The 27,288-nt window shown below is 34.6% G+C and overlaps 3 protein-coding genes and 2 long non-coding RNA genes across 6 annotated transcripts; 3 read left to right on the top strand and 2 right to left on the bottom strand.

Annotated features, from left to right (window-relative positions):
• Positions 1-1,502: 1,502 nt before the first annotated feature.
• LOC133699190 (5'-adenylylsulfate reductase 3, chloroplastic-like) lies at positions 1,503-4,101 on the bottom strand. The gene is made up of 4 exons (XM_062122345.1): positions 3,925-4,101; positions 3,660-3,809; positions 3,427-3,556; positions 1,503-2,876 (listed from the first exon to the last, which is right to left on the bottom strand). The coding sequence occupies exons 1-4, from the start codon at positions 3,995-3,997 to the stop codon at positions 1,832-1,834; spliced, it is 1,398 nt and encodes a 465-aa protein (XP_061978329.1). The 5' UTR covers positions 3,998-4,101; the 3' UTR covers positions 1,503-1,831.
• A 7,649-nt stretch (positions 4,102-11,750) lies between these two features.
• LOC133698438 (uncharacterized) lies at positions 11,751-13,153 on the top strand. The gene is made up of 2 exons (XR_009843139.1): positions 11,751-12,230; positions 12,568-13,153. It is a non-coding gene; the product is annotated as an uncharacterized LOC133698438 (long non-coding RNA).
• LOC133698439 (uncharacterized) lies at positions 12,652-16,186 on the bottom strand. Its single transcript, XR_009843140.1, has 3 exons — positions 15,874-16,186; positions 13,406-13,449; positions 12,652-13,269 (listed from the first exon to the last, which is right to left on the bottom strand). It is a non-coding gene; the product is annotated as an uncharacterized LOC133698439 (long non-coding RNA).
• Positions 16,187-21,992: 5,806 nt separating this feature from the next.
• Positions 21,993-23,710, top strand: LOC133698689 (AAA-ATPase ASD, mitochondrial-like). The gene has a single exon (XM_062121710.1). It carries the CDS (start codon positions 22,039-22,041, stop codon positions 23,494-23,496), a length of 1,458 nt encoding a protein of 485 aa, XP_061977694.1. The 5' UTR covers positions 21,993-22,038; the 3' UTR covers positions 23,497-23,710.
• A 990-nt stretch (positions 23,711-24,700) lies between these two features.
• LOC133698718 (transcription termination factor MTERF8, chloroplastic-like) lies at positions 24,701-26,214 on the top strand. 2 transcript variants are annotated; one of them, XM_062121751.1, is made up of 2 exons: positions 24,701-24,880; positions 25,178-26,214. In XM_062121751.1, the coding sequence occupies exon 2, from the start codon at positions 25,378-25,380 to the stop codon at positions 26,116-26,118; it is 741 nt and encodes a 246-aa protein (XP_061977735.1). In that variant the 5' UTR covers positions 24,701-24,880; positions 25,178-25,377; the 3' UTR covers positions 26,119-26,214. The 2 variants fall into 2 exon arrangements, with proteins under 2 accessions (XP_061977735.1, XP_061977733.1); XM_062121749.1 differs by having other exon boundaries at positions 24,701-26,214.
• The last annotated feature ends 1,074 nt before the right edge of the window (positions 26,215-27,288 follow it).

Below are 27,288 nucleotides of genomic sequence, written 5' to 3'. Positions count from 1 at the left end.
TCGGTTTTGTGTTGTCGGCATGGAGGGAAGAGGATGTTGAGTGACTGTTATAGGAGAGAGACCACCGTTGGTGGTGTGAGAGGCGGGATGTCCGCCGCGTGCTCTGAGTGGGGGGAGCTGAAATTCACTTCAAGAAATAATTGATAATTAAAATTAAAATGAAAACAAAAAACCTAAAAGGTATCATTGTTTCCTTTGAACGGGTTAAACTGGTTGGTTTCGTCTAGGTTGATCTAAGAAGTTAGGGATTCAATATTTTTACAACGACATGATTTTTATTTATTTATTTTAAATAAAATTAGGGATTAAATCAATGCACTTAAGGCATAGTTTGTTTCTCGGTGGGAAGATGTTTTTAAGAATTTTTTATTTTTTTTATCAATTTCTAAGATAAGTTAATTTTTTTATATTTTTAAATTATTTTAATAACTGATATTAAAAATATATTTTTTAAAAAATATTATTCCAACATATTTTTAAATATAACATTTAAAACCTCTGACGCCATCTCCAGCCACATATTTGAGCGAACAGAAACTTGGATCGAGAGCAAGTTGATGAATATTTCGACTGCATTCGAGAGTTCATTTTTGCGTCACATTTTGTGCAAAATCAAATTCGAGAGATCAGGCAACAAAATATCTCCATTCTGTGATGGTTGTGGCTAATCACTCATTTTCTGTCACGAGCATCTTCGTCCAAGATTCAACATTACCATACCTCGACAACGTTCGGTTTTCAGACATTAAAGCAAAAGCAGCAAATCTCTGAAAACCCACCATTACTTCTCCAAAAACACTCACCATCACCGAAAATAAATATCCCATGGCTTTAAAAATGCAATTAGGTCATTGAGATTCGGATTTCATGACAAAATATCCGTTAATAGGAAATTTACTGTAACCATCACCGCAAGGATTAGGGGTTAGTTAACTTGAGAATCCTCTAGAATGGGGGGTGTAAGCAAGTTATGTGTTCTTAGCTCTGCTAGAAATCGCACCTGTGCTCTCTTAATCGTGACCTCTTAGAAACTATCGAGGGACCATCACCACTTGAATTACAAGCTCATTAGTTCTAATTTTGTGCTTAATTTTCATTGAAATTAATCATCAAACATCGAATTTGGCCATTTTAACTGTTTTTAACGTGTGCTCCTTGAGCTAATAATTTATACTTCATGAACATTTCCAAAAGAATGGAAGAGAGAGCGACCAACTTTGTCATAAATCTATAAACTCAAGAATCCAAATCACCACAACACAAAGACCTCTATCGCTGAAAAACCACTAGGGTGTAAGCAAGTTAATGTGTTCTTAGACTCTAAAAAATTCATCTGGTCTGTATAGGATAAAACTGCATAAAACTGTCTAAGAAACCCCCCAAAGGAGAATAAAAAAAAAATACGTCTGAGCTAATTCGAAGTCCTTACGCTCGTGAATCCAATCCCTTTAAAGTGAAACATTAAACCAAATGATGATGTTCAAAAATACAATGATCCAATGTGATTCAAGTCTTGACTCATGGTGAGAGATCAGGACATTCATTGATAAATGCAAACAACAATGGTACTCATTATCATTGCACTAATTTATTGGCGGCTTTCTACCTAAACAATTTTTACTACAAAAAACAACCATCAAAATTCTGGCTCGAGAAATACAAATTATAAGGAGAAGATGATTAAGAGAAGACACTATACCAACACTATACAAATAGACCAAAGATACATTTGTGTGCGCCAGTGCTGGGAGCAAACAATTAAGAAATGCTGAAAATTGAGGCTCCGTGCCTCAACCATTCCCACTCACCACTGAAACTGAAGTCGAGGGTTTTACCGGAGAGCATTCACAAAAGTCATCAATGAATCCACGTCCCTTTTCTCAGAGGGGTACTTGATTGGGCGAGATGAGTGTTTAGGGAAGAAAAGGATCGTTGGAAAACTTCCTAGCTGTAATTCTTGCTTTGAGAATTCCTTCTGATCGCCATCTGCCCTGAATTTTCCCACCTTTACTCCACTCCCTGCTAGCTTATCGGCCAATTCAACATAGGATGCTTCCATACCTTGGCAAAATTGGCACCATGGGGCGTAGAGCACCACAAGCCATGGTTCCTTTCGGTTCTCTAATTTTAATAAGTTCTCGATTCCGGGCCTGCTCAAATTGACCAAATTCTCGGAGTTGAAAATATCAGCAACAGTGGCGGCCCCATTTGCATGGGCAGCCCCGTTTCCATTGCCATTAAGTTGGGCTGCATCACCCTGTTTCAGATTTCCTTTATGAAGACCACATTCCTTAGCTGTGGCATCCTCCCACCACCACCTTCCTTCTCTCTCATGTTGGCCAGGAAGAACTGGCCTTGTGCAAGGCTCGCAGCCAATAGAGATGTATCCCTTTGAATGCAATGAGTTCACAGGCACATCCATGGTTCGAAGGAACTTCCATACATCTTGTCCCTCAACATTTGCCATTGGATTCCATTTGATCAGGCTTCCAGCCCCACCATCCAATCCCTCAAAAACCGGGTCCACCTGAACAACTGGAATTTCAGACCTCGTCCCTGGAGATTGATCCTTCCTTTGGCCAGTGATCCAGGCCCGAAGCCCCTTCAGAGCCCGCCTCAAGGGTCTCACCTTCCTGACACGGCAGCACTCCTGATGCCCATCCTCGTAGAAGGAGAATAAACCCTTGTTCCTTACTAATGCTTGAACTTCAACAGCATCTGGAAACATGTACTCAATTCGAATGCCATAGTGCTTCTCAACTTGGTCAAAGAAATGGTATGTTTCTGGGTTCAATCTCCCTGTGTCCAGGCTGAACACCCTGAACGGTCGCCCAGTCAACTTTGCATACTCAATCAAAGCAACATCTTCGGCACCACTGCATTACAATAAAAACTAGTTAACAACAAGGAAGTATTTCAAAACTTCATTCTTGACAACAAAGTCAAGATCTAATTAAGCACTTAGCAACCATTAAATTTCAAAGCAAAATCCAGAGGACATTTACAGATTCACGAGTTTGCATTATCTCAAATATGTTTTTAAGTGTATAGTCAATGGATCTATAATTGATAATCAAAACAATGCACACTGACAGAGACATACTAAACATCAGCTCAAATTACTGATTAGTTTACATAACTTCTGTTGATGAACCCTCCAAGACAAATCAACCTCTTTCACATCAGAGTTAAATAATAGCAACTAAAATATGTGGTTTCAATCTAATGGAAAATTTGAAAATTTACCCCCTCAGGTGAACCAATAAGACAATAACAAAGATCCACCACACAAAAGGAATATTCTACTGCAATAATTGTACATCCACAATTATCATATTCAACAAGTTGTAATTTTAAAAATCAAAACCAAACAAATCCAACATTTATATAATTCTACAAACATTAAATTTTCACAAAATTAGGTACCTGAAAGCAATAGCAATGTCATCCCCAAATTTCTCAAGTGCCTTATCCATAATTTCCAAAGGAGAACCATTTGCAAGCTCCTTAGCTAACTTCTCATAATCTTCCTCCACCTCTACTTTCTCTGCAATCTCTGCAAATCCCATAAAAAAACACAAAACCCCATTAGTCACACCCTCAAAACAACATCAACAGGTCAGCTTTCGAGCACCCAGATAAAAAAAACAAAAACCCACCTGGAGCAGCGATAGTTGCAGCGAGAGGAACAACAGAACCATTCCTTTTAGGCTCAGCATTTAAAGGCTTTACAGCACAGCGTCTTTGTGAAGAAACATTAACAAATTTTGTCGGCCGATCTAAGAGCTTAAAAGAACCAAACTGGGGTGCTGAAAACATCAAAAAAAGAAACAAATCAAACTCATTTCTTAAAATCAACAAAAAACAAAACCCCATAAAAAAATTTCACAAAAAAAGCTAAAAAAAGGTAAAAACTTCCACTACCTTTAAGTTCTTGACTAGAACGTGAAAACCCAGAAGCAGAAATCGAAGAAGAAGAACTAACACTCAATGCCATAGAGAAATTTATCGAAAAAGATCAAGTCTTTCTGAATTACAAGTGAAAATTTCTAAGCTTTACTTCTCTTTCCGTGAGGAGTCTGTAGGACAGATGTGTTAGAGCCGAGGGGCATTAAATAATGACCGAAGAAATTGCGAGTTCTAAGGTTCATTGAACCTGGACGTGATTTGGGTTATGTTTGGATTCTGACATGGCAAGTTTTGATTGGGTCGACGTTTGTCTTTGTTGCTCATTGCTTATGTCATGCGGTGGGCTTCAAAAGAGACGTGGTAAGAAAGGAGGTTGTTATAAAATTTCATGGTGATTTCCTTCTCTCTATTTTATCGTAGCAAAAATAGATTTATGATAACTACAAATGGATTTCCAATCTATTTACTGATTAAATTAATTTATGTTTTAATGTTCAAAACTTGTTAGTTTATCACTAATTTAACAAGATTTTAGTTTTATCACATCTATTTTTTAAGAATTTGAAACTATATTATATTTTAAAAAATGATTAAAAGAGTTAAAAATTTACAGATTATTTTAAGAATATTGAAGCATGACAACTCGTGCATCGAAATTGATGGTTCATATTAGTAAGAACATATAAGAATAGGGACAATTAAACCTGCTGCAGGATGTTGGAATTAGGGGGTAAGTTTGTATAATTTTTTTATTTGGAGGAGCCATTTCATAGAACTTAATTGAAATTATAAGCAACACGAGAAGGGATTTCAATTTTGTCTCCTTAAATTTGGGAGCCAAGGCCACCCCTTAAACTCATCTTGAATGTTCTTGTTTATATATAAGTGTATAGTTCTATGTTTGTACATTGTTTAATGCTTTTTTCCTTATCGAAGAGGTAAAATTAATGCTAATCTAAAACACTGATTTTCTTGTCAATGTTTCTGATATATGTATGTTGTGGTGTTAGATTATAGTAAAGGAAGCTAGTAGGAGACTAACATGTTAAGCAAGAGAAAGGGTGAGGATATATAAGGTAACAGAAATTTGAAGTTTTGGGATTGATTCTTTATGATTATATAGATTGGGGATTATTTTGTTGCTGCCCTCATTTTTTTTTTTGGCATGGAATGAATTGGTGGGGTCCATGGGATAGTTTGCAGGGTTGAAATTGAGTGATGGGGACGGGTAATGTGAAAGGGGAGGAGGGGGGGGGGGGGGGGGGGGTGTGGGAAGTGGTGGCTTGGACGATTGAAGAGTCGTAGGCCTCTCTTCAGAATCGGTGTCTTGTGGAGTTGTTTTTGTGTAGCAATATATATAACAGATAATTGAGTATTATGTGTGACACCCGAAGATTTGAAACTATTAATGTGTGAACACGAAGATTTAACTTTTGCTTCTTCTTCTTCTTTTTTATGTTATTGACGGACGATAGTTTGCTTGTATTAAAGAAAATGATGGGAATACAGGATCTAGGGAATAATACTATTTAATGATACCTTGCTAAGATGGTAAATACATTGCAGAGATTATTGATATATACTGTGATTTAAACTATATATATATTTGACGTGTCAAGATGTATAAGTAGATTTCAAAACAATTTTTTTTTTTGTTTCGAACCCAATTTAAGGGCTAAAAAACCATCAAAAATCAAAAAATAAAAGATTCACAATGAGCCTGAGTTTATTTTGAATTTTTGTCGAGCTCAGCATGACAATTCTAGCCTAACCCTCAAAGCTTGAGTTTTTAGACCCCATACGAGTATCTCAAGATTTTTATTGACTTAATATATTTTATTTTTAATATTATTTCCTTTATATCTATGTATAATTTTTTTTTATATTCTACCATATTTCTATCTTATTAATATATTTAAGTGAAATATAACTCATAACTAACAATATTAATTTATAAGGATAAAATTACTCTCTAGCTTTTCTGTTCAAGTAAAAGGATAAGATTCATGGACCCAAGTCTAAGTCCATTTTAGGTTTTTATCAGGCTTAACATGGCGACCCAAGCCCAACCCTCTAAGCTTGATTTTTTAGATCCCAGGTAGATATCTCAAGAATTTTATAGACCCAATATATTTTATTTTGAATCCTACTTTCCTTACATCTATACAAAAATCTTTTATGTTTTACTACATCTCCATCTTATTAATACATTCGAGTGGAATAAAATTTATGACTAACAATATTAATTTATAAGGATGAAATTACTCTTCAGCCTCTTCATTCAAGTAAAAAGACAAGATTTATAGGTTATAAATACCTCAAGAATCATCTAAGTAAAATGTTTATAATCTTTTCATTCTCTACATGTTTTTATATCATCTCTCTCTAAAATATCATTATTCTTTTTTTATATAAATATACTTACTTTAGCATCTGAGAATCCTCATATTTATCAAAGAAAACCTTTTACAGGTATTTGGCTTCTCACATCAAGCTACCACCCATCCTAGTTAAGGAAAATATATCAGATTGCAAGAACTAAATGAATAACCTATTATTCAACCATATAAACTTTGTTTTTAAGCATCTTAGAATTTTGAAACTCATAAGTTTGTTTTTGCTTCTGACCCTCTTTTATGAACAAAGTGTTTGCTTAGTAATATGATATATGTTGCAATTGAAAATATAATATAATAATATTATTTTAGATTTTTTTCTAGTTTTCAACATGAATACATCAAAATTATCATAAAATACTTAAAAAGTATTAATTTAATATTTTTTTCAAGTATAAAATAGTTTAAAAATTAATTTCATAAACAAGTTGAAAAACAAAAACAAATATTCCCATCAAGCAGGCTGAGAAGCAAAATCTGGATTTAATTGAAATGTGTTTGGTGGTGTGGCTATCTGTGTAATACATACCTTGGGCTTTGAAATAATGATGTCAAAGTGGCCAGATTTTGTTTTCCTAGAGGAAATATTTTGCCAAAATATAACCCTATCATGGCTCTCTTTGTTAGTTTTAATCCCTTCAATTCACTCTCCTAATCATAATTAATGACAGCAATTAAGCTTCAATAGTGGCATCCTTTTCCATTTCTAGACTCTTCACCCATTCATTACAGTGCCCTAATTACACTATGGAACGTTTTTTTCATGCAAAAACCAGTGGATACCTTCCATTTTACCTTGAAGGGTCAAATCAACCTATTGAAGCCACCGTCGATCCACTAACATGTGATTGTGCAAGAAGAAAATGAGAGCAAGAAGGAAGAAAGAAATTCCAAGATATATACGTACAATATGGTGGGTAGGTCCATTTTATTGTAGCTAGCGATGGACCATTCAAGGGACCTTTTTTATTTATAATTAATATTAACCACACAAAAGATAACACAATTGCCAAATCGTGGTCACCACAGCCACAATTATGATTATTTACAAGTTTTTTATAGCATTTCTCGAGGATGCTTGTGACTTTCCAGCTTGTATGTATTTGGCAAATTGTACAAGGAAATCTGTCCATTACGCTATTTGCTAGAGGATAGTTTGCCATCAATTTCTTTGATAATTCAATCACATTTCTCTCAAATAATTAAACAAATAAATATTGCCATGAGTTTAAATTGTGAATCCAAACATCAAAGAAATTTATTCTAATACCAAAAACATGTCTTAAAAATAGTTTGAGGAAAAAAATTTAATCTGGTTGATATATAAATTAATTTTAAAATATCCTTTTCATACAAAATTATTAAGATATATAATTCGTTTTTTGACACTAAGAAAGTAAATGTATATTTCGTATGAATATAAAGCATGGAATTTCTTGCATCTAGGAATCATCGAAACAAAATTTTAAAATTGAAATTTTGAAGTCAAACATTAAAGAAACTCACTCTAATACAAATAATATGTCTTAAAAATGGTTTGAAAGAAAGATTTAATCCGATTAATTAACATATAAATTAATCTTAAATTAAATAATACATATATATATTTCGTATGTTGACACTAAGAAAGTCAATATACATTTCGTATGAATACATTGCATGGAACAAATTTTCTTGCATTTAGGAATCATCCTTGGTCTAAAGATGAAACACAAGATTTTACAATTGAAACTCGATTTTAAACCTTGCCGATTGGACTCTTTCAAGGGACACAATCAATACTATTAACGAGGGGCGGATGTAATTAGGAAAGAGATTCGTCCTAATTGAAAGACTATACATAAATAGGACCACAGTCAATGATGAACAACGTAAGCTATGATGACCAAGTGCAAAGAGCATTTGCATTTAATTTGCCGTCTCAGATTTGGGGTTTTAATGGAAAAGTAATCCTTGTTGTTGATAGGATACAAATAAAATAGATTAATTAAGGATTAGATAATTAAGCCTCTGGACCCTTTAGCATAATACATTCAACATTTTGTATGATGCCTTTGAATTTTCTAGTCCAACTTGAGGTTTTCCACATTTCTTAAATTTGTCGATTATGCAAAGCAGCCGCCTTGTGGAAGTGGGGTGTGCTGGACCTGCTGACGGGCATGAGACTGCACTTTCCCTGCTCCTTCCACTGGCATTTCAATGGTGTATTTAACAGCTTAGATCAGTTAGAGAAGTAGTCTTGAAGAAGTTTTTCCGGTGAAGATTTCCTTCATCAGTAGTAGCATACACCAAATACAGCCTAGGAAAAAGTAGTTAAGGTTTAGCCAGCTAAGAACATTCTTGCTATGGCAGACTGGCAGTGGTGTAGTTTTGTAGATTGCACAGAAAAATGCAGGCAGATTTAGTGACTGTAAACTTCAGAAAGAATGTGAGTTAAACCTTAATGGATCGCCACCACGATAGCCCCATTACTTAGTGGAAACCCTATGGTCGTAGAGTGTACTTGTTGCCATCAGATTTTTTCTCGAGCAAGGTATCCTTCTGTCAAGATAAAACCTTATCCACCAAGCTCCATTCCCAAGTAGGATAATCTTTGATTGCCGCAATAGCCAAAGCCTTAACATTGCCATGACATGCCGATAGCACCGATAGCATCATCCGCAGAAAGCCCTGACACACCCCCAATCAATAAACAGTTGAAAACCACACAAAATTTTGTGGAATTTATAGGAGCAATCAATGAATGTGGATAGGTCAGGATTGAAGGGATCGTAAGCAAAAATATGCTCTCCGTTGTAGCAAAACAACTTCCCATTGTAGGCAACAATAGAGTATGCCATCTATACCTTGAACCTCCAAGAACTGGTCTATACCATTGTTGAGTTTCTGACCAATATGTTCTCAAAACTATTTGCAGAGATTCTACTCTATCAAATTGGACTACCCTAGACCGATAACTGGAATTGATAGTGCATTCTCCCTTGTCATCTTGGGAATAATAAGGTTCAGAAACAGATCCCACATCTGGACTATATTGTCTTCATCAGGTTCAAGCAAAGGGAGAGCAACCCATTGCGCAAGAAATGGATTACACATATAATAACAACACTGAGGTATTCCAAATTCAGTCCAATAACTGATGAAAATGGAAATGGGTTTTGCTTGTACTGATGATTGAGATGGTGGGTTGTAAAGCGACAAGCAAAAGGAGTGGAAATTAGAGAGGACCAATTCTTGCAGGCAGATTTGGAGGTGGTTGGTTAACCTTTGAAGAATCTCTTCAATTAAGAGGTCATTCAGAGGGCAATTGGATGGATATGATGAAGGGGTCTGCCTCTTATTTCTCTGGTACACAAGAGACTGGTCTGTGCTTGGCTTCTCAAAATCACCAGGCGTAGCTGAACTCTCCTTCAGTACTCTTTGCGTTTGCATTTAGAGATGAGGCAAAACACTCTCTACTGGTTACTATTATAAGTACACGTCAGTTAGTTTTTGTATTTTAAAAATATTTTTAAAAACTTTTTAATTTTTTAATTTTAAATTAATTTTTTTTATTTTTAGATTATTTTACTATGATAATATTAAAAATAATTTTTTTAATTAAATATTTTTTATTTTAATATATTTTTAAATAACAAATATTAAAAAAAAACTACTGTTACAAACCCAAATACCCCGTAATCATAAACAAAGAAGCATAGCTGTTGGATTTTAAATTTAATAAAAAATACATAAATCAAAGTGAAAGCCGGTTGACTTTTGTGAAGGTGCAGGTTTTATACGGAAGGATTTGGAATGAAGTTATTGAGGCATAGGGATGTACACTACAGTCTACATCATTTAGAAGTTTTATTGATGTAATTTTTTTGGTCAGCGTGAGATTAATACTATTTTGCTGAAACTTTTACAGACTAATTCACGAAAAAAATATATCTATTGATATACCGTTTGTCAATAATTTTAATATTTGTCGCTAATTTTATCAATAAAAAAACTAATAGTTTTACAAACAAAAAATACACGCTAAAAAAAATTCTCACTAGAAATATACTTGCAAAAATATTATGTTGGTATATTTCCATAAGTAATAGTGGCATATAAAGTAATTTTTTTTAAATTCTCTAGAATATACCAACAGATGGATTCCATCTGCATAACTATCGATAAATCACCTATAGAATATTGTTGTCCGTGATGGTGGTATAGGTAGTAAATTTTTCCTAACTCTCTGGAAAATACTGACGGATAGATTTTGTTTGTAAATCCATCCGTGGTAATTAAAAAATATTTTAAAAAATAAAATTGTATAGAATAATTAATATAAAGTTGTATGGATAAAAAAATAAAATAATTAATTAAATAAAATTATATAAAATTGAAATATGTCAAAATAAAATTGAATAATATATTAAAATTTCATATTAATAAAATTCAAATATTCATTACAATTTTATTTGTACAAATAAAAATTAAACTAGAATAATGATGACACTGGAGAAGAAGGAGGAAGAGAAAGCTGATCGTTCTAGGAATCGTACAACTAAAAAGAAAACTCACATGTACCACTCGTCTGTAATCTCATGTCTATAACTATTTAGTGGAGTCATTTATAATCTATCAACAATCGCTGAACCGTGTATTATTGCAAGACCACAACCTCATGAAATTGGATGTTTAATACTGATTAAAAGCTCCTAATAGTTGCAAGACCACAACCTCATGAAATTGGATGTTTAATACTGATTAAAAGCTACTAATAGTTGAGATATTACTGGTCGTTCGCAAGTTGAAAATGTTGAAAATTGAGCTGAAAAGTGAGGAGAAGCTTTGAAGAACGTGTAATCCCTAAATATACTCTCAATAAAAAGGACTGTTCCTAGAGATTATGTCCACAGCTTATGATAATACCTTCAACAGCAAATGAAACTATTATGCATGCGAAGCTCTCGAAATTGAATCCTTCTTTACAAACCCTAACTCAACATCAAGATGTCATTTCATAATTTTTACTCTCGGCAATTTCTAGTCATTTCATGATTTTTACACATTCGCTTATTGTTTTTGTTAACAAATTGTTCTTAAAAAAAAGAGAGAAAAAGGAAGAGAATGAAAGATTAATCAAATAAAATTTCTTTAGTGATTAAAGTGTAATTTGAAAAAAATATAAGGATTGATTCAGTCTAAAAAATAATAATTGCAAGAGAACAAGAGGAAAGAACAAAGTAGGGAGAAGGAAAACTCTTTAGAAAGATATGGAAGATATGATGACACTCAAGAAAATTAAAAATAAAATAAAGGAACTCTCCAAGAACATCAGGAAAGTCTCGAAAAATAAAAGGGGTGAGAATGCCATAAAATATAAATAGGCTCATACTACACTCCAAAAACAAAAAGACAGAACATTCCCCCACACAAAAAATAAAACACTCTCCCTTGTCTTTACCTGCGAACACGCGCGCACACACGCGCGCTAAAAAGTAAAAACACTCTTTCAACTTTAAACAAAAAAGTAAGGCCAAAACCCGTGACCTCTAGAGTAGAGCAAAATAAGTAACCCATTCAAAGACCAGCCACCATCCCCCGCGTCTCTCTCACAGCTCCTCCAAGAACAGTGTGAGTAGCAGCAGAAGCTTCTTGTTCAGTCACACCAGCATCGGACGACAGCAGCAACAGCGTAACCCCTGCCACCGTGACCTCCTAGCACCAGTTGCGGCAGCATCTCCTCTCTGCATCATGTGCTTTCCTCATCGACGACAATCGTTGATTCCTTCACCGCCAACGCAACACCTGAAACCAGCAGCAACTATCCTCTTCCATGGTCGATGACAAATGCAGCTCCACCAAACACTCAGATAGATTCCACTAGTGCCTGCAGCAAGAAATTGACTCTTGGAAGGATGAGATCCCATTAGAGTCACTTCCTGTGTAAGCTTTTTAAAATTCGCCAGATTTGAAATCGTAATAGAAGGCTTGGTACGAATTAGGCAGCAATAATATTAAAGGATGAAAAAAATAAAAAAGCATTGATTGAAAAAAAACCAATAAAAAAAATAACTCAAAACAAGTACTATTCTAATAAATAATGCTTATAGCTACAGTAAAACTCAATTTCTTTTAGTTTTTTTTTTTTGTTAATTAATGTTAATGTTAATTGGCTTTTGTTTTTTAATGTGTTTGAATTATCATTCTTGTTGGTACACGAAGTACTTCACATTTATGGATCTTCTTAGTCATTAACTTTTGCTATTTGTGAGAGATACAGATGCATGAAGCTTCATAATTCTGATGTTTGAGATTCACAGCACAAGCCAGTAGCTGCATCCTTGTAGAGCAGATACTTCAAGGATTAATGAATCAAATGGCACCATTCAAATTTTGGTGGTATAGTGATCATTCTTCACCATTTCTCTCTTACAAATCTATCACTAGTGGATCTAAAAGTGCTGCAAATCCACGAGATTACTCCTTCACAGTCTATTGCCTCATAAATACATGTGGGTTTCCATTAAATCTGCGTCTTCAGCTTCTAGATATCTCCGCTGGAATGGCTTGAAAAACCTGACTGTCGTTAACCTGTTCACGTCCCATGGTTTCTCCTGAGATGCTTCAGGTCAAGGTCATGCAAGTGTTATTTAACAACCCTCGTATCTTGAACAGAAGCTTGGAAGAACATGTAATCCCTAAATATACATCCAATAAGAGGATTGTTCCTAGAGAGCATGTCCACAGCTTGTGATAATATCTTCAACAGCTTCTGAAACTATTAAACATGCGAAGCTCTTGCAATCAAATCCTTCCTAACAAACCCTTTCTGAACTTACAATGTCTCAACATCTTTCTTGCATCAAGATTTGGATCTCAGTATTCAAAAGTACTGGCTTTCGTACGATGAACATTCCTCTTTGTCTTAAGTTAAGAAGAATCTTAAGCCATGGAAACTTTCCAAAACCACACGAATCTCTACCTGAGAAAAAGATGTGTTTTGAATACTCTGCTAGTTAAAAACGAACTGTAGAAGGGAAAAGATCTAAAATACGCAATGCCTGATTGACCTCCATTCCTTTGCAGTTACCAAGAAAACAAGGAGGGTCAGCATATACCTGACTTGGATTGGATCATCTCTCAGAGTGCAAAAACATCCCTCCTGAGTAACAATAAGACAGTATAAGTAGTCAAATTTCATATAAGGCGAGACGAGTGCAGTGATCATGTGGTATGACAGATGGCTGTAAAAACATCATTAAGGACAAGGTTCAAGGTTTGATAAAGAAAAAACAGATGATATAGAAACAAAATTGCTAACAGACCAGGTAACAGTGCGCTATGCCACAATTACAGAATTCTTGGAGAAAACAAATAGATATGTAGAGTAGTGGTGATTTAAAATGTTGAAGAGTTTACAACTGATTAAAGATTCAGTTTCTTCTCATAAAATCTCAATATCAGGGTAGATTCAGAATTGTGATCTATAAACATCTTCCGGAACTCATCGCTGGGTGTATTGAAGAATGCAAGGCTTCTGAAATTCTTCTCAACCAAACCTTTTCTCCATGCCATTCGATGCAATTGATGGGTTTTTGGCAAGATAAAACGCCTCCCAGCCCAATTTGTGGACAAAAAGATCCATCAGTGCCATGATCTTCTCTTCAGATAGAGCCATAAACCATGGAAACTTTACAAATGATGCAAGAATTTCCTCTTCGGACAAACCCCACCTACTATACACAGCAAGATTCTTTTCCCATGTGGATCTGCTCGTGGACCTCCCCACATGATTGCAGAAACAAATTGACTCTTGGAAGGATGAAATCCCATCACAGTCACTTCCTCTATAAGCTGTTTAAAATTCTCCAGATTTGAAAACATAATAGAAGGCTGGGTACGAATTAGCTGAGCAATATTCTTTCAAAGGACTCCATTGTCTCGTAAAACATCAACAATACATGCCATGTTTTCAACATTCCTATTTAGAATACGAGGGGAACGCTTGATTGCTATGATGACCACGACATCAGATTGGAGCAAGTTTTCAAGGAAATCAAAAGCAGGGACTATCTGGTCTTCTAAGCTACGCTTCAAAATCCATGGGTAGGATGATATGATTTTGACATGGTTAGGGCTTGAAAAACCTTTAGATTGGAAAAATTCAAGCTTGGGCAAGTGTTTTGTGAGCTGTAGACAAAAGCACCAAAAGCAGATTCATCACGAGCTTCAAGGTTTGATTGAGTAAAAACAGATGATATAGAAACTAAATTGCAATGCACAATGCCTAATTTATGGAAATCCAAAGAACACAAGAAGAAAACAATATGAAAAAAATGTATAGTGATAGTGATTTAAAAAGTGGAAGAGTTTACAACTGATGAAAGATTCAGTTTTTCCTCGTAAAATTTCAATATCTGGGTAGAGTCAGCATGGTGATCTATAAACATCTGCCGGAACTTATCTTCAGGTGTATTGAAGAATGCAAGGCTTCTGAAACTCTTCTCAACCAAGCCTTTAGAAACTAAAAATTGCAATACCAAAGCCCTTGGAATTAGCCTTTTCTCAAGGCTATATGATGAAAAAGTTGGATTTTTGGCAATATAGGAAGACTCCCAGCCCAGTTTGTTGACAAATAGATCCATAACTGCCATGATCTTCTCTTCAGATAGGGACATAAACCATGGAAACTTTACAAATGCTTCAAGAATTTCTTCCTCAGACAACCCCCACTTTCTATGCACATCAAGCTTCTTCTCCCACGTGGATCTGGTCACGGATGTCTGCACCCTGATTGCCACAACAAAATGACTCTTGGAAGGATGAAATCCCATTAGAGTCACTTCCTCTATAAGCTTTTTTAAATTCTCCATATTTGAAACCATAATAGAAGGCCGGGAACGAATTAGCAGAGCAATATTCTTTTCAGGGACTCCAACGTCTAGTTAAACATCGACAATACGTGCCATGTTTTCAACAGTAACATTTAGAATACGAGGGAAACGCTTGATTGCTTTGATGGCCACGGCATCAGATTGGAGCGAGTTTTCAAGGAAATCAAAAGCAGGAACTAACTGGTTTTCTAAGCTGTACTTAAAAACCCATGGGTAGGATGGTATGATTTTGATAACATCAGGGCTTGAAAAACCTTTAGATTGGAAAAACTCAAGCTTGGGCAAAAGTGTTGTGTTAGGTTTAGACAAAAGCACCGCTGGCCGTCTCCTCACAAGGTTCAAGATATGGGACTTTGAGAAGCCATAGTTCTTAAAAACGGCAAGAACAGAATCAGGCTTATCTGGGGTTTCAAAATGGACCTGTTTAGAAACTTCTAAAGCAGATTTTAGAGAGAACCCACATTTGTTCATAAGGTATGAGACTGTAAAGGAATGTTCTTTTATATTATCATCCGTATTCACTGATGAGATGTATCTGAGACATGATAGTATTGAAGGGTTTTCAAGAAAATAATGAACTGATGAAGCTCTACCAGAAGACCCTATCACTATGCTTTTGCAGAGTAATCTAAACATTGGAAATTGAAACGTGAGAAAGTAGTTGTAGCAGTAGTGAATAAAATGCTACTCACCATTCCATTGAAGCAACTCTGAAACCCTAACAGTGGAGTAGAGCAGAGCAGAGAGGATGGAGACTGGAATAAACCTGACCAAGAACAAGTTTGGGTCTATTTTTTTCATTTCTTCTAAAGTTTCTGGACTAGAAGCCCTATTGAAAAGATTGTATTGATAGCCTGGCCTTTGCAACATTCAGGTTATTGGGCTTTAGAAAAGATCAATGTTGCTTAGGCAATTTTTAATTTGTAACTGGTTGGGGCTATCAATATGATGATCACAAGGATAACTGGGCTGGTGGGGGCTATCACTACGATTATCACAAGAATAGCTTAAGCTTGTTGCTGCAAAGCTTGTTCCTAAAATTCCGATGTCATTAAAGAGCTAATCTCATATACTCAGGTTGATGATTAGTGCTTATCATATATTGCATGCTAAGTAAATTACATTCACACATTTTTGACATGGATGCAGAGCATGATATCATTTTTGCTCATGATTGTCAATGGCCACGACACGACTTTGATCCTCGTGCGCTCACAGGGTGGTGTTTTGGATAGGCCCCCATGACATGGAAAAAAAAAAAATGATGACTACAGATCACATAGCCAAGTAACTAGGATTAACTGTTTTAGGAGCTAAATAACTAATCTACCAGAGTAAATGTAAAAGGTTGGTTACGATGGAGGAAAAATAAACTCAATCAACGGTAACATCTAGTTTAAGCAAACTACAAGCACACATTAATCATGAGAAGAATCTCTAGTTATATTGTACATAGATAAAAAAAAAAAAAAAAAAAAGGTGAAGTAAAATAAATAAACAAGAAAATAAAAATTCATAAGAACCCCTCCCTTGAAAAGATGGTGGTGGCCTTTGGACTCATAACGCACATAATAAATTAAACATATGAGTACATAAACAAATAAGATTTCTATTATTGACGCAAAATGATTGAATTATTTATTTTTAGCACCTTGCGTAAGGTGAAACACTAAACTTGATGGAATCAGATACAAATTACACTCAGAATATTACCATCCTTGCCAACCGTCCCTCGGTGGTTTTCATTGTGTGTGTGACTCTGTGTATCATGCAACACTCCATTACATAAAATTAAGGTAAAGGAAAATACGCATATGAAAAATATGTTTTCAAGCAATAATGAATTGTCAAATGATGAATCATTAGAAAACATAAGTTTTAAATGGATCAGTTAAAAACATACCGCTCACGGATAAATTGATCAAAGAAAAACAAGTCTTTTGAATTATTTAATTAAAACAAACAACTTATAGGTGAAGCAATTATACATAAAATTTTAAAAATAATCGGTAAAAAAAAATTATTTATGATTGAATCGATCAAGAAACACAAATTTTAAAATTAACTCGTTGAAATAAACTGCTCATGGATAAACTAGTTAAACACAATATTTTTTAAAGGATTAGTCAGCTACCAACCACTTAGGAGTGAACTAATTCAAAAGTATAAATTTTAAAATCAACTAATTGAAATGAATTACTCGACTAGTTATACAAAACATTTTGAAAAGGATCAGTCAAATACAAACCACTTATAAATGAACCAATCCAAAAGCACAAGTTTTAAAATTAACTAGTCAAAACAAATCGCTCATGGATGAATAAAAAAAACATAATATTTTGAAAATGATCGATAAGATATGAACTACTCATGGGTGAAACTAATAAAGAAAACATACATTTTAAAATAGTTCAACAATCCTTAAAATTCATTTAATATCAATAATAAAGACATAAAAATAGTCAAGCAATTGATATTTATCGAGTTATCTCATATAAGAGATGACATGTCTCTTATCTATGTTTTTTTTAAGGTGTGTTTGGGAGAGAGTTGACTTATGTTTTAAGTGCTTTTAAAAAGTGTTTTTTCTTGAAAAAATATTAAATTGATTTTTTTTAGTATTTTTTGATAGTTTTAATATACTAATATCAGAAATAAAAAAAATAAAAATTAATTTAATATATTTTCAAGCAAAAAATCACTGTTTTAAAACCCGAACCGGCCCGACGGGTCGACCCGGGACCCGGCCGACCCGGGCCTGGGACCGGTCCGGGTGGAGGTAAAAACTCACTTGGGAGTTGGCCCGGTCGACCCGGCGGGTCGACCCGGGACCCGGTCCACCCGGTCAAACCCGGATGAGATCCAATCTATTTTTTTATATATTAGCAACTATTAAACCGCGTCGTTTTTACCTTTTAAAGGGTTAGAACGTTGGAAAAGTACGAAGCAGAATTAAAGACAGATGAAAACCTAATTAATGAAAGACAAAATCAATTTGAATTAACAAAACAAAAGCTGAGAAGCAGAGGAGTAGAGGAGTAGAAGACGTCTGGACTCTTGATCACTGTTGTTTCTCTGCAAAAAAAAGGTTTGAATCTTCTTCTTTCACTCTCTGTTTTTTTTACCTGAGTGATAATTATTGAAATAAAGTCATTGATCCTCTCCGACCAGCGGCCCAATTCGACGAATTAGTTGCATCTCAGTGGCTGGTCATCACCTAATGTAAGGAGAATTAGAACAGAGAAATTTGATCATGGAAGCACGTAGATGGAGAACAGGGGGTCAAAATGGGCGACTAATCAAGGGCTCAAAAGCTTCCGCTTCTCAGGTTTTATTCTCCATCACAATCACGAGAGCCTGGTTTCAACAAGAGGGTCCCAACTTCTGGTCCACCCCATGAGCTCTGCCAACCAAGCAAGTACAGCTGCACGTGATTCACCATAGGCTCCTTGCCATGAGCACATAAGCAACAAATGAAAATGCCCCTTCCACCTCTCTCTGAATATATTTGATTACAGTTGCCATAACTTTTTCTTCATCAGTGAACGACGATGGCAATCGATAATGACAACAAAGAAACTGCAGGAAAATGATGGTATTAACTTGTTAAGCTTATTGGTTAGAGAATCTATATGATTTTTCCAAAAAAAAATTGGGTTGACCCGGGTCAACCCATCTGACCCGTTACCCGGTCACTTGACCGGGTTGGGTTTCAAAACTATAACAAAAATTACTTTTAAAAAGCACTCAGCACCACAATATCAAATACACTCTAAAAACTTTTGTGTTCCATGGACCTAGTTTTAACTTCACAAAGTATCACTGTATAAACTAATTCAAAGGTTTTTATACAATATTTTTTTTGTTTGAATTTCCATCAATTAAAATTTATTTAAGATTAATTTTTATTCATTCAGAAATGATTTTAGACATATTAAACATTTATGTTGATGTCGGATAACGATTCTCAGCAAAATCTTAGCCTAACTTGTGAAAAGATCTCATTTAAATGTGTCCATTAATCATATTTTGTATCAATTTTTCTTACAAGTAGTCCATCATCACCCCAGTAATTCATGACAAGTGCAGATGCGTTTTGCTTGCGTTGATTATTGAGATCGTGGGTTATCAAGCAGCGAACAAAGATAGGCAGAAGAAATGAAAGAGAACCAGTTTTGGCAAACATGTTTGCACATAGGCAGATTCGGAGGTGGGTAGCCCTTGAAGAATTTCGATCACGAGAGCTTGGAGATCATCAGGACAGAAACTGGACAGTTCTGATAAAGATGATGATGGTGTTTCTATCTTTGTTATTTAATTTGTTGGAGCGGCATGATGATGGTTAATTTTATTAAAAAAATACATTAATTTTATTAATATTAAATCAATACAAAGAAACTTACTCTTTTGACTTTGTTACATAAATAGAACAAAACTTTCATAGTTTTAGTGAATCATTGCTTATCATTCTCATAGACAAAAAAATATATATATATATAGTGTTTGCTTTTCACTCCCTGGCAAACTTCTAATGCCTAATTGCCTATTTATACTGCTAGTCATGGAAGCAATGACGCTCCTCATTACACCATCAGGAAAAAAAAACAATTCCTCTTGCTATCTTCGGAATATAATAAGGAAGATATCAGCACTACTACTAATCAGAGTTCTTGCAAAATCGATGCGTTAAACCTGCCTTCATTCCTCTTTGATCGATGACATCGGCCCTATTACATCATGGTCGTTTCCGTTTCCAATTTGGATTCAGAGTCTTGGTGTCCTTAAAATTCAGGAAAAACTAAAAAAAGACTTGCTGGGGTGAATCGAACTTTATGCATAAGCTTTCTTTATGATTGTTTTGGCAGCAACATCAAAGTTGAAGCAATATTAATAAAGTATTGCCACATGGCAACTGGGGTTAGCCAATTCTTTGTCTTGGCCTATGCCTATTGGCCTTTTCATTTCCAATGAGGTTCCCGTATAATTATACAATTTATTCTTTGATATACAGAGGTCAAAAGAGTAGGCTGGAGCCACTCACCCAGCATCTTCCTTGAAGAGTGATGTTTCCGTAGTCAATGTCGCTTATGTGTGGCATCGTGACCCTTATATTTCTGAATTAGAATAGTCAGAATGATGTAGATGGAAAAGACAGGGAACTTTTCTTTTATCAATAGAAAAAAAAAATTATTATTTTATATTTTCATTATTATAAATTTTAACTAACTTTAGAGTTGGAGTAAGAGAATTGATTGCGTAACCAAAAGTTATTAATACCCTTAATATGTTTTACCTGAGGTAAACCGTATTGTTTATTTGTTTGATATAAACTAAGAAAATATTGTGTTTTCTAATTGTTAGTATGGTTAAGGTTAAAGAAAAATACACCCCAATAAAAAGGTTCTTATATTATGTTCAAAATCTAACCGTTCTAATATCAATATAAAAATAAAACTAAACTATTTTTTTATTTAATATCAGAAATATGTCTTACGTATAAGTTTATAATTTCATATATTTAAAAAAATTGTTTTGGTATTTTTGAAATGCATGCCAAAATTCTTTGGAATTTTACAAACTTGTTGTAAAATTCATTGCAAAAGTATTTCAAATTTTTAAAATAAATGCTCAAATTATTATTTTTTATAATTGATTTTTAAAACTTCTCAAAAGTAGTTTTTCAACAAAAATGATTTTTAAGGTCAATTTAGGTTTTAATTAGAAGAAATTAAAGTTTGAGGGTCAAATTGCACTTTTTAGGAGTCAATTTGATCAAATCAGTGGCTTAATTGCATAAATATTAAAGTTTGATAGGCAATTAGAAACTTGACTGAAGAAATTCAAAACCAAGTATCAAACTAGAAAAGACGCATGAATATGAGACTGAAATTGACCAAATCAAGAGTCACTTTGAAGTAATTGGAAGTTTGTTACTAAATTAAGAGTCAAAATACACAAATTCAAAATCAAAACAAAATAAATAATCAACTTAAAGGTTGATATTTGAGCCTGGTGGGTGTTAAACTGCATGCAACTAATAAGTTATTATTTCACTCAATGTTCATGAAATATATTAATTAAGTATACAACTAATGTAATTTTGGTTTGTTTATATGACTTTAATTTAATAAAACTAATTGCATTTATAAACTTGTTTTGATTAAATAAATATGTAGAATAATAATATTTTTTAATTTGATAATTAGATAATATTTATATAATCACAGTACATGTTACACGAATTAAATTCAATGTTTTTGGATAAAAAAATAAAAAACCATGATAAATTATTTTGGATTAAGAGTCTTAGTCGACTTAAAATTCAGTAAAAACTAAAAAAAGACTTGCTGGGGTGAATCAAACAACATGCATCGATCAAAGTTAAAGTAGTGTTAATTTCGTATTTTCCAAACTGTAACTGGGGTTAACCAATTCTTTGTCCTGGCCTATTGGCCCTTTCATTTCCATTAAGAATCCCATATAATTATCCAATTTATTCTTTGATATACAGAGGTCAAAAGTGGAGGCTGGATCGAGCCAACCACCCTGCGTCTTCCATGGAGAGTGATGTTACAACTTGGCTTTATGATGATTAAATAAGTAAAGTGTCGAAGGACAAATATATATTATGTTGGTAGAAAGACAAATAAAGATACTCCCACAAATCCTAACGATAAGTTCCATGAATTACTGAGGCGGGCAATATTTATCGTGTCGGCTAACTTGATCGTCAAGTCTTCGGGTCCTCAGTAAAAAAAATTTGATAAGAAAAAAAAAAAAACCTCACTAGCCTATAAATATGGCACTACTTTCAATATTGTGATCGAAGCCAAGACACCAGGTTGATACCTAGAAAAATGTGGACTGAGCTAAGCGCCACCATATCTAGTCTAGCGGTTGTTTTCTTCATGTTTGAAAAATATTTTAACTATTTTCCTTATACAATTCGTGGGTATGCTGAAAGAAATTTTCGGAAGGTGGTTAATTTTGTGAACCCTTATGTCACAATTTCTTTCCATGAATTCACAAGTGAACGCCTCAAGCGTAGCGATGCCTTCTTCGCCATTCAAAACTATCTCAGCACCAGCTCTACCGAGAATGCTAAGAGACTCAAGGCTGATGTTGTCAAAGACAGCCAATCTGTAGTCCTCAGCATGGAGGATTATGAAGAAGTTACCGATGTTTTCGACGGGGTCAAGGTCTGGTGGGCATCAGGCAAAATTCCCCCCCAATCAAAATCCATTTCTTGGTTTCCTGGCTCTGAAGAAAAGAGGTATTACAAGCTCACTTTCCATAAACACTATCGGGAAATCATCACCAAGTCTTATGTAGAACATGTTCTGAAAAAAGGAAAGGAAATTGCAGTGAAGAACAGACAGAGGATGCTGTACACAAACAATCCTAGCAAGGACTGGCACGGGTGGAAGTCTACCAAGTGGGGCAATATAGTGTTTGAGCATCCTTCTACATTCGATACTTTGGCAATGGACACAGAGAAGAAAGAAGAGATCAAGAAGGACCTAATCAAGTTCAGCAAAGGGAAAGACTATTACGCAAAAATCGGGAAGGCCTGGAAGCGTGGTTATCTCCTTTTTGGGCCTCCCGGAACTGGAAAATCATCTATGATTGCTGCTATGGCTAATTTATTGGATTATGATGTTTATGATTTGGAGTTGACAACTATAAAGGACAACAGCGAGCTGCGGAAGCTACTCATTGAAACAAAAGGAAAGTCTATTATTGTGATTGAGGATATTGATTGCTCGCTTGATCTTACAGGTCAGAGAAAGAAAAGGAAGGAGAAAGATAATGATGAAGGAGATAAAGAGAAGGATCCGATTTCCAAGATGAAAAGGGAGGCAGAAGAAGAAAGCGGAAGCGGCAGTAAGGTCACTTTATCAGGGCTTTTGAACGTTATTGATGGAATTTGGTCGGCTTGTGGTGGAGAAAGGATTATTGTATTCACTACCAATTACGTGGACAAACTCGATCCTGCTTTGATTAGGAGGGGGAGGATGGATAAGCATATAGAAATGTCATATTGCTGCTTTGAAGCATTCAAGGTGCTAGCCAGGAATTATTTGGATATTGAATCGCATGAATTATTTGGGAAAATCGAAGAGTTGTTTGTTGAGACAAAGATGTCCCCAGCTGATGTTGCTGATAATTTGATGCCGAAGTCTGACGAACAAGATGAGGAGACTTGTTTGAAGAGATTGGTTGAAGCTCTTGAAGCTTCAAAGGAGGAAGCCAGAAAGAAATCAGAAGAAGAAGCAATGCTGAAGACCAAGGATGGAGGAGTCACTGAAGGTTAGGACAGCGTTGTTGCCATTAAAGGGTATTTTATGGTGTTTTCTGTCAATTAGTATTGTATGGTATGGTTTCGTAGTCCAGGAGATTTGTTCCAGTAAATATGAATGTCATGTCTTTCTCTTGTAAATCTGTAGACTGTACATAAGAAGTGGAATTGGGTGTGTATTATTAATTACATATATAGAATGATATTGCAATAAACTCATCTAGTTACCAGAGTGGTCTCCTTTGGCTGCATGCTTGTTTCTTGTACCTTATATTTCTAATCTTTTCAGCTCCTTGTCAATGCTCATGCACTGATCATTTGTGGCTATAGTTTTCTTTACTTGTTTTGCACTGATCAGATTGTGATGATTTCTTTGTTGTTATATATCAAGTTTATGCAGAGTTCAGTGTATAAATTAGAAACTGATGAAATTATTTAAGGAAAACCTCAAAAATACCCTTCAACTGTACAAGTTTTTCTCCATGTTATCCCTAAATAGTTTTTGAAATTCCCATTTTTTTTTTTAAAGCTTGACAGAAAACTTATTGTTTTCTGTTAAATGATTCTAACAAAAGTTTTTAATTGAGGAATATGGTGAAACTGATATAAGAAATTGTTTGGGTGTAAAACTGATATTAATTATCTCAATAGTTTGGTGATATTAATTATCTCATGAAAGCATAAAGTGGAAAGCATATAGTTTGGTGTTATTAAAATTCTGAGAGATCATTGAAAATTTAGCCAGGTTGACAGAAACGTTTCTATTTCCTTCAACCATACAAAATTTAGCAAGCAAATACTCTGCTTGCATTGCTTTAAATTTCAATACTTATTTTATCTGATACAATTTCATAATGGGAGGGAGTGGAGCAATTTAGCAATGGCTTCTCTGCTTAGGTACCAAAATGCAAACTATAAAGACCAAAATGCAAAAATTGAAAACTTTTAGGTACCAAGTTGAGATTTTGAAAAAACTCGAGCATCAAATTGAACTTTTCTTTGCATCTAAGCACTGAAATATGAGAAAAAAATAAAGTTTAGAATCTTAATATATAAAAATAAAAAAAATAGAAATAAAAAAAAATAGTTGCATGGTAACAGTGCAATCCAATTGGTGAACAGTAACACCCACCTCTAATAATAATTTTAAGTAGTGAAATTAAAATCGAATCAACACTAAAGCCCAATAACGTGAAAGTAAGATGTGAAGGCCACTGTCAGTACAAACAACTCAATAGGGCTTATAGTCCACAAAACGTTAAAAGCAAACAAAGAAGTCCAAAACTGATACCCAAACTTGTTCTTGGTGACGATTCCTCCATTCTCCGCTGCTCTGTTCCACCCTACTGTTAGGGATTGAGAGTTGCATGAATTGAATGATCTTCAAAAACGTTGCAGAGGTAAGTAGCATTTTATCTTCTAATAGTACTTTCACAAATTTCAATTCCCAATGTTTAGATTTCTCAGCAAAACCTTAGTGTTAGGCTGTTCAAATAGTGTTAATTTATCAGTTCATAAAGATCTTCACTCTTTTCTTGAAAACCCTTCAATATTATCATGTCTCAGACACATTTCATCAGTGAATACAGATGATATAAAAGAACATTCCTTTACGGTCTCATACCTTATGAACAAATGCGGGTTTTCTCTAAAATCTGCTTTAGAAGTTTCTAAACGAGTTCATTTTGAAACCCCAGATAAGCCCGATACTGTTCTTGCCGTTTTCAAGAACTATGGCTTCTCAAAATCCCATATTTTGAACCTTGTGACGAGACGGCCAACGGTGCTTTTGTCTAAACCGAACACAACACTTTTGCCCAAGCTTGAGTTTTTCCAATCTAAAGGTTTTTCAAGCCCTGACCATGTCAAAATCATATCATCCTACCCAAGGATTTTGATGTGTAGCTTAGAAAACCAGTTAGTCCCTGCTTTTGATTTCCTTGAAAACTTGCTCCAATCTGATGCCTCGGTCATCAAAGCAATCAAGCGTTATCCTGGTATTCTATATATTAATGTTGAAAACATGGCACGTGTTGTCGATGTTTTACGAGACAATGGAGTCCCTAAAAAGAATATTGCTCTGCTAATCCGTTCCAAGCCTTCTATTATGATTTCAAATCTGGAGAATTTTAAAAAGCTTATACAGAAAGTGGCTCTAATGGGATTTCGCCCTTCAAAGAGTCAATTTGTTTGCGCAATCATGGTGCTGATGTCCTTGAGCAGATCCACTTGGGAAAAGAAGTTTGCTGTGTATAGGAGGTGGGGTTTGTCTGAAGAAGAAATTCTTACAGCATTTGTAAAATTTCCAATGTTTATGCGCATTTCTGTAGAGAAGATCGCTGGATCAATGGATCTTTTTGTCAACAAATTAGGTTGGGAGTCTTCCTATATTGCCAAAAATCCAACCTTTTCATCATATAGCCTGGAGCAAAGGCTAATTCCAAGGGCTTTGGTATTGCAATTTTTAGTTTCTAAAGGCTTGTTTGAGAAGAGTTTCAGGAGCCTTGCATTCTTCAATACACCTGAAGATAAGTTCCGGCAGATGTTTATTGATCACCATGCTGAATCTACCCAGATATTGAGATTTTATGAGGAAAAACTTAATCTTTCATCAGTTGTAAACTCTTCTGCATTTTAAATCACAGTCACTCTACATTTTGTATTGTTTTCTTATTTTGTTCTTTGTTTCAGGATTTCCATAAATTTGGCATTTCATATTGCAATTTTGTTTCTATATCATTTGTGTTTCCCTCAATCAAACCCTGAAACTTGTCCTTGCTGATGTTTTTACAGCCGTCTGCCCTAATAGGATAGATGCACTTTTCTTGCCTCGTACAAAATTTGATCACGTGTACCATCTTATTGTTGCTTGTTAACGATGATTTTACACGATAAGACCTCATTTTCTTGGTGATTGCTTTCATGAAACAGAGAGGCTCGGACTTCATTCTGATTTGAGACTGCATGGAAGTGGAGGTCACTCATGCTTCGCATATTAGATCTTCCTTCCTACGGATTGTTTATACTAGTCGAAGCATTCAAAACATAAAAATTTGTTTAACTTAGAGATTATAGGAGGATTTGGAAAGTTTCCATGGCTTAAGATACTTCAGTAACCTTCATCCTATGAGTGCCGGATTTGATTTCTGATGCAAAGATGTTAAGCCATTGTCAGTTTCAAGGATTCATCCCACCTGACATTAATTAAGGGTTGTGCTAAGACCTGCTTGTGTCTCAACAAGGTTAGAAGCTTTGCAAAGCCAACCTCAGCAAAGGACATTAGTCATCCCAAAAAATGGATGCATAAACTCCTACCTTGTGTTTCAGCACTTCATGACCTATGCACCTAAAAAGCTAGACGTTTTCCTATCCCTCAAGCTGAATAGGACCTATCTAATTGAATATAATTACAAATACAAATAGGTGTCAAAGTTCATTATATTTGGATCATTGAAATAAAAAAGGTTATCGGGCACCTGCAGCACAGCAGGATGTTAGAGTGAGAGTTGTTATTTAATTATTTGGTCCAGAATCATTAAAAGATTTGATTTTATCATAATTTTCAAGGTAAGACTGATTATGATTAAAAAAATATTAGCACTCTAGATGTATTATATCTAATATAAAATATATTATTTGGTCTAAATATGGTTTAAAGATTACATTAGATTGTACCTTATCATGGATGTAGTCTTATACCTATTTTTTTTTTTTTGTATAAAATCACGTATATACAAATATAGTCAAAAATCAAACTTTAAAACTTACGGTATGAAATTAATCCATGTAAGATCACAATTAATCTATA

The sequence above is a fragment of the Populus nigra genome, chromosome 7, assembly GCF_951802175.1.
Source record: "Populus nigra chromosome 7, ddPopNigr1.1, whole genome shotgun sequence".
In the NCBI taxonomy this organism is placed as follows: Eukaryota; Viridiplantae; Streptophyta; class Magnoliopsida; order Malpighiales; family Salicaceae; genus Populus; species Populus nigra.
Note: the sequence above shows the minus strand (reverse complement) of the source record. Positions and strands in the feature narration are given on the sequence as shown.